The sequence below is a fragment of the Micropterus dolomieu genome, linkage group LG18 (assembly GCF_021292245.1).
Source record: "Micropterus dolomieu isolate WLL.071019.BEF.003 ecotype Adirondacks linkage group LG18, ASM2129224v1, whole genome shotgun sequence".
Lineage (NCBI taxonomy): Eukaryota > Metazoa > Chordata > Actinopteri > Centrarchiformes > Centrarchidae > Micropterus > Micropterus dolomieu.
The window spans coordinates 27,391,878-27,399,710 of NC_060167.1; the positions used below are offsets into that span (position 1 = coordinate 27,391,878).

At 41.1% G+C, this 7,833-nt stretch overlaps 1 protein-coding gene across 1 annotated transcript; it reads left to right on the plus strand.

Annotated features, from left to right (window-relative positions):
* LOC123956961 (cytokine-like protein 1) lies at positions 1–4,181 on the plus strand. Its single transcript, XM_046029534.1, has 5 exons — positions 1–42; positions 270–1,762; positions 1,873–1,917; positions 3,084–3,230; positions 3,330–4,181. The coding sequence occupies exons 2-5, from the start codon at positions 1,604–1,606 to the stop codon at positions 3,429–3,431; spliced, it is 453 nt and encodes a 150-aa protein (XP_045885490.1). The 5' UTR covers positions 1–42; positions 270–1,603; the 3' UTR covers positions 3,432–4,181.
* Positions 4,182–7,833: the final 3,652 nt, after the last annotated feature.

A 7,833-nucleotide genomic window follows, 5' to 3' on the forward strand; every position in this document is an offset into this window, starting at 1 on the left:
AAATATGCTAAATATGCTGAGCTGCACTGTGGACAGAGAGAGGTGAGTTCAACTGCTAGTAGCTGCTATTTAAAGAGTTAATATTACACTATCATCAAGACTCATTTGTTGCTCTGTAGCCAACAAACACCAAAGACAAATCCTTTGTTGATGTGTAATATTCCTTTCATCAGTTACAAGCCTGGGCTGCAGGGACCACATGCATGAGGTAAACACTTTAACACCCCAGTCCCACTAACAACAGCTCCTTTGTCCTACAAATCTCTCAGACTCCAGGAAACGAGACAAAGTCTGATGGAAAAACTGCTCCCCAGATCCCGCCTCCTGCTTCCCAGAGATGTTGCACTGCTGCTGGTGGAAGAGAAAGCAGAGGAGGAAAGTTTTACCAAAGCACAACGGCCTGTTTGTAAATCAGCCATGACTGAAAACACAGTTACATATCAGCACAGTCACACTGCAAAAGAAAGGGTTGTGGACACAGTGAGTGAAACCTTACACAGCAGAGCAGAGGAATACAGGATGGCAGCCTCTGCCACTGGAGAACGGTTGTTTGTGTTTCGGGATCCACCTGAATCATGTGACCGTGTTGATGCCCCTAAAAGAAAAAAGAAAAGGAACTTCCTAAATCTGAAGAAAGGCTCAGTGGCTCCAACAGACCTACCTTGAGACATACAAAGAATGTCTTTTGCAAGGTTTTTTTATGATAATGGTAATTTATAATGTGATTATACTAAAATCTAAAATAAAACAATAGTTTGACTATGTAGCAAAAAATAATCGGAATGTATGTAGCATCTGGCTTTGTTTCTAAGTAAAGGCAGCTGATGTTTTCAGTGGTGTTTTCCTGCTCCTCAATTCAAATTGTAAATCAGTAGTATGACTTGCAAGGTCATTGAAAGGACCTGTGGTCTTCTTTTGAATGCACATCTTTTAAATGGTGGGAAAAGTCCACTTAAGTACACACTCTTAATAGATTTACTTTACAAATGAGTTCTGGAGAATAACCCCACCCCCACCCCCCCTTCCTGTAGTATTAGTGTGAACTCCTAAACATTAGTGTCAAATACTCTATTGTTATTCCTTTTCAAAACAATAGATATTGAGTTTTTGTATAATCTCCTTACACTTGAGATACACAGACACATGAAACGTCCAACTTCATAGTTATCTCTTGTGCAGATAACAGATAAAATGTACCCTTGGGTTCCCCTTGATGGTCTTTTCTCACATGTTGGCTCCCACTGATAATGAATGGCTGTCATCAATGACCTGGTTTGGGGCTTAGACTGTATGGGTTTGGGCAATTTATAAGCCAGAAAATTGGGTTGGAAACTGTCCCAAAATGTAAGGCCGTGCTGTCACCCGGAGAAGCTCAATCATTCCTGGTATTTTCAGAGCGTGCATGAACAGTGTTTGCTCTCCAAAACACAGCAGAGCCCCAAATGTTTTCCTCAGCCTTGCTGCGCGTCTACGTCATCGTCCATCGTTTTTTTCCCACTCCACCACTCCATCTTTATAACTGCAGCAGGTCCTCCTCTTTACTGTACAAACACAGTTGACTGTCACAGCAGCTGAAAGCAGTCCTGAGCAGCCACATCGGCGTATGATATCCGACATGAGGCCGGGACTCGCCGCTCTCGTGTGTTTCTTCAGCTTTGTGCGGCTGTCGGACTGCGCGCCTCCGACCTGCTACTCCAGAGCGCTCGGCCTGAGCAAAGAAATCATGGCTCTGCTGGACAAAATACACACGTACCATCGCACGGTAAGCACTTTGACGTCTGGTTGCATCGTCACATTGTGCAGACACGGTTGCGTTAACCCGTTTTGATGCTCAGTATTAGTATTCTAATGATAATGTTTGTTGGGTTGCAGAAAACGTGTGCTGAGGTTCTGCCTACGGTCTTCCTCGATGTGCATGTAAGTTTAAAACCGTTGGAGTAATGCATACGATGTTGGGACACATTTTTTTCCCGACATTCCAACCACCTTTCACCCACTGATCACCATTTCCAGGCATATCAGTTAGATATTAAGAGCTAATGACATTAACCCTTTCTGTTTTTCCTCCTACTTTCAGTCATGTCCCTCTCTTATAGTAACTTTAAATATGGAAGTAGGCCTACTGCACGTAGTCTTTTTCGGAATAACCAGGAGAGGAAGTGAATAGTTGTAGTCACGATTTATAATGGATAAGTGTGTGTGTGTGTGTGTGTGTGTGTGTGTGTGTCTAAAATTTAAGTTTGCCAATACAAAACGGCTACACAATGCATTTTACTAGAATCGTGATGGTGACAGCTCATTAAAGAATGGTAGCACAGTGTAATGTGTTTGGTTTTTTGATTAAACTGAGCCCAACTGTGAGCTTATGACAGCCTTATGGCTAATAAATAATACAGGCAAAAATTGCAACAAAAAGATTTAGATTTAGAGTAACTTTTATTCAGTTTCACTCAAATCAAACTATGTCACTAACCTTTCTGACTTTATAAGGGTAAAGGGTCAGCACCTGAAATGTGAGTAGTTCACAAAAGCATCATAACCAGTGGATAAAACAGACTGCTATTTACAGAACTCTGTATAGCTCAGGTGTTGTGACAGTTCATTTTGTTCATAACGACCACAGCTGTTGATATGGTGACTGACAGCGAGGTAGACCAAAACGTTTGTGTGCAAGCCTCACTTAAACAGTGTGTGGGATGCCTACATTCCATTGAAACTGATTAATTTAAGACAAACTCAACAAATCAAACAAGACAATGATCCCAGTTAAGAGCAGGAGCTTTCACTCTCACCACGCACAGGAAGCTAATTCAACGCAAAAATTAGTGCACTGTTATTCCTGTGCCAAATATTACCTTGTATGTTTCGGTGGCCTTTTGTGTATGGTTGAGGGTTTATGAGAATATCTGAGTACCCTAGATTCAGAAGAGCTTACTCGACCTACAAGGAGTTGCAGTCAGTAAATACTGCCATGCAAAAACAAAATCTCTGATAAGAAATGACTAATTCAGTAGAAGATTTGTGAATAGCAGTACACAGTGATCATTGATGTTCATTTTAAAAGAGTTGTTTGATCTTTCTAGAACTCGTGCGTCACTGCCAAGCTCCGTGACCTTCTCTACGTGGTGCTGAACCATCCTGACCAGTCCTGCAGAGAGCGTCCCAGGATGGTGCTACTCAAACTTAAAGTCCAGAACTTGTACACCATCATCTCCAGAGTTTGTTATCGGGTAAGAACATCTAAAACGCCTGCCGAGTTTTTCACCTTCAGATTCTTGTTTTCCAGCTTGAGTGGTTTAATCACATGCATGTCTTTGTTTGGTTGGCAGGACCTGGTGTTTTTCACAAATGACTGTGAGGCTATTGATACTGGACACAGTATCCCTCACTATGCAGAGGACAGGCTCCAGCTGCTGCAGGAGGAGCGATGAGCAACACACATTGGTCACTTACATTCATAAAAACATGAGCAATATGTAGAGTGGTAAAGCATGTACAACACACACCACAGCCTGTACTGCATTAGAAGCATCATAAGCAATACACGCAGTGCTGTTTCATGTCTTACCTAGTTGACTCTGTGTTCGCTGCAGACTCATGTTAGGGGAAATGTGTGGCTACATTCCAGCAAGGAGTGCAGAACTTTCCACAGGAAATTTGCTGAATGCCAACCATGCCGATGAAAACCTTGAAATAATAAACCAATAAGAGATGCTTGTGAGCAGGGCTTAACCGTTGCTTACTTACCAGGGCTGATCAAAGCTTCATGTGTAATTAAGAGAAATATGTTGTGTTTCCATAACCCCTGGTCCGACTAAGATGTCTTAAAGGAGCACTATCCAGCATTTTGTAAACGTGAAGAGTTGAACAGGGTGGTTGAAAATGTTATGTAAGAAATAGATGTCCCAAGCGTTGCTTTCTCGCACTCGGTTTATATGGTGTGTTCCTTCAGACTTTTCTCACGTAGAAAGTTTTTAAAAAACTTTTATACCAAAGAAATTACGACAATGCTGCTGCTTGTATTCAGTATTTTCTAATGGCCGTAAGCAAACCCGATATAAAATAATAGAGCCCTCACTGTCATAGACATATTAGAAACGTGCCTGTTTTAATGTATACTTAATGACATTATACATATATATGTCCCTCATTATGTAATAAAACATCTCTTTATGTATCAACTTGTTCTGTTGTCTGAAGTTATTTCCATGTCTGCCAGTTGATTCTGGGAATCCCCACTATAAACAAAAGTGAATCACAAACTGCATCACCGACTCTTTAATGATCTTTTAATTAATAGGTTTCTGATATGTCCTTTACAAGGCAATTTAGCTAATTCAACAAAGCAGAGAACGATTACTGTCACCCCTCGGCAGAGTTGTTGTTTTTTTATTGTGCAGCATTTAGCATCTTTGCTGAGTCTGCCAGTTGATTCAATCAACTGGCAGACTCAGTTGATACTGAGACCAAACTGGCTCATGTCTGTAAAGCAGCATGATGTCCCTTTCTCATATTTTTTTTGACATGAGTGAAGTCAGTTTCACTCTGATTTTCAGTCCACATGTCACAATTGCTGACTTTTACTGTTGTATATTAAGTTAGCATTGTTTAGGTCAAAGCACAAAAAGCTTTTTCCCTCTACAAAGCAACAATAAACTGGTTGTGGTGACTTGAAAATGTGATTGATGAACTGTAAGCGTTGTGGCTTTGACACAAACCACAGTCCCGACTCTCTTCCTGCAAATACAGTGGATACAGATAGAAAATATTAACTCACACAGTGAGGACCGACAGATTTGTTTTAATATTGGCATCATTGTTTTACTTGCCATTAGAGCTCTGTGGACAAGTAATGGCGCTGTTGCCACATTTTTGTTAATTGTTAAGCTGATGATACACGGGGCAACTTTTTGAGCAATGTTGCTGGGCAATCTTGCTAGTGGCAAGTCCGGCTATGTTTTGAACAGATAGGGGCGGTGAGGGGCAGGTGGCAGAATGGTGGGGGAAGGAGATTACGGTAGTAATCTTTACTCATTATCATTGATGGCAACGTTGCCCTGCACGATTGCTCTAAAAGTTGCTCCGTGTATCATCAGCTTTAGGGCTTCTTGGATTTGGCAACAAGTATGCCCGTCTGATTTAATGTATGGCCTGTGCTGCCCTCTATTGGCAACACTGTGTGATCTGCACATAGACAGGAAGTGGCTCAGTGGATTGTAACGAGCGTTAGAATGTGGAAGAAAGGGTATTTAAGTGACTTTAAACGTGGCATGGTTGTTGGTGCCAGACGGGCTGGTCTGTTAGGGTAACCAGACCTTCCTGTTTTCCGGGGACAGGCCACCAAAACTGGAGGCTGTCTGGAGCTATCCCCGTTTTTAACTGTGTGTTAATCATAGACTGTAAAAGGTGCTAACAGACCTGAAATCAGATTTTAGGTGGCCAGAAAGACTCGACAGTAGAGCATACATGTGTCGTGCCGAAAAATGATAGACCGCAGAAAACTGATTATAATTGATTTCATTCAGAAGTTATATTTGACAGATTATAACTCAATTAGTTTACCTCTTAAAATGCCTTTAAATGGCCAAAACAACACATAAAATGCAATATTCTACTTGCCAGGAAGTGATTGCAGCCTCTATATTTATTGACTGAAAAGTTTCTGCTTCAAAATGACTTGATTTCATTTATATTTTATATTAATATTTGACAGATTATAAAACCAAAATCATCCCCCCCTTTTTATTTCAAATTTAATAACATTATATTTATTAATGACATTCTGACCACCAAACCAAAACAGTCCCCGGTTTTCATTTCTGAAATCTGGTCATCTTATGGTCTGAGTATTTTAGGAACTGCTAATCTACTGGGATTTTCACATTCAACCATCTCTAGGGTTTACAGAGAATGGTCCGAAAAGAGAAAATATCCAGTGAGTGGCAGTTGTGTGGACGAAAATGCCTTGTTGATGTCAGAGGAGAATGGGCAGACTGGTTCGAGATGACAGAGAGGCAACGGTAACTAAAATAACCACTCGTTACAACCAAGGTATGCAGAATACCATCTCTGAACAGACACCGCTCCTGTCAGCTAAGAACAGGAAACTGAGGCTACAGTTCACGCAGGCTCACCAAAACTTGACAACAGATGTTTGGAAAAACTTTGCCTGGTCTGATGAGTCTGGATTTCAGCTGTGATATTCAGATGGTAGGGTCAGCACTTGGTGTGAACAACATGAAAGCACTGATCCATCCTGCCTTGTATCAGCGTTTCAGGCTGCTGGTGGTGGCTTAATGGTGTGGGGGATATTTTCTTGGCACACTTTGGGCTCCTACCTACCAACTGAGCATCGTCCACGAGTATTGATGCTGACCATGTCCATCCCTTTATGACCACAGTGTACCCATCTTCTGATGGCTACTTCCAGCAGGATAATGCACCATGTCACAAAGCTCAAATCATAACAAATTGGTTTCTTAAACATGACAATGAGTTCACTGTACTCCAGTGGCCTCCACAGTTCCACAGTGGCCTCCAGATCTCAATCCAATAGAGCACCTTTGGGATGTGGTGGAACAGGACCATCTGTCACTTCTGGAGGGTGAGCAGGGTACATGCAATGGTCATCCAATACTGCTCGTTTGGATTATTTATGATCAAGGGGAGTTTGACAGTGCCTTGATCTGTCACAAGGTGGCACTGGTTGTCGTAGTTCCATATTGTTAGATCAGATGAGGATGGTTTTTCATCATTTTATGTTGACTGTTTCTCTCTCTCTCTCTCTCTCTCTCTCTCTCTCTCTCTTTCTGTGTGTGTGTATTTTTGTTTCACTGACAGTAATTATGAACATTTTTTACATTTTTATTCTGAAATATAATTTGAAAATACAGATGCAGTACTGCAGCCTGGAAACAGAGTCAAATCTGCAGCCATTAGGCTATGTTGAAAAGGTTCAAACCTTTTCTTGCTGTGATGAGAACAGGGTGATGTTTCAGTGAGAGATTAACACAAAATGTTACATTAATAAGCGATTAAGCAGGGACACATGGGTTCACAGAGATTTTCAAACTTCTGATAATGTAGCAGCTTTCCAATTAGCAAACTTAGAGCTTTAATCAAAATATCTAATGGCACATTATTATTTTGTTGTTATATATCACAATCCACAATCATGTCACAAAACCCAGCTGCCATTTGATTATTCTTTAAACACTGAGCCAGAGTCAAAGAAAACATCAGTCTTGAGAATCTTACAACACATCACAATCATTTTATTATCATTTAACAGCCTGCAGTTTAGTTTGAGCTTGGCCCATGTTGCAATAAGCAAGTTTTTCTTTTATGCGCCAAGAATCAAGTTCTTGCACTTCTGAACCATCAGGTCTGAACCCCTCACTGCTAATTAACCAACCCTGCAAAAACTTAAATGTTAGTCAGCCGCATGTGGCTCGTTAAGAAATCAGCCCACAGTGCGGTTATAAAGCTTAATTGCTGCGCTTGTTGATCATCATTAGAGGGCCGCAGAATCCACGTGATTTTCTAGCATTAAGGCAAAACGAGAACAGAACATTTAAATCGCTGGCGGCCAGGTAATTTAACAATTTTAATGTTCTGCGACACTGCAGCAAAGATGCTAAATGCTGCACAATAAAAAAAAAAAAAAAACTTTGCCGAGGGGTGACAGTAATCGTTCTCTGCTTTGTTGAATTAGCTAAATTGCCTTGTAAAGGACATATCAGAAACCTATTAATTAAAGGATCATTAAAGGGACGGTGATGCAGTTTTGATTCACTTTTGTTTATGGGGGGGGGGGGGGGGGGGGGGGGTAAT

Coding starts and splice junctions, on each gene's coding strand:
- LOC123956961 (XM_046029534.1), top strand. CDS start 1,604: ATGATATCCGACATGAGGCCGGGACTCGCCGCTCTCGTGTGTTTCTTC. Junction 1,918..3,083: donor CGGTCTTCCTCGATGTGCAT/GTAAGTTTAAAA, acceptor TGATCTTTCTAG/AACTCGTGCGTCACTGCCAA. Junction 3,231..3,329: donor TCTCCAGAGTTTGTTATCGG/GTAAGAACATCT, acceptor TTTGGTTGGCAG/GACCTGGTGTTTTTCACAAA.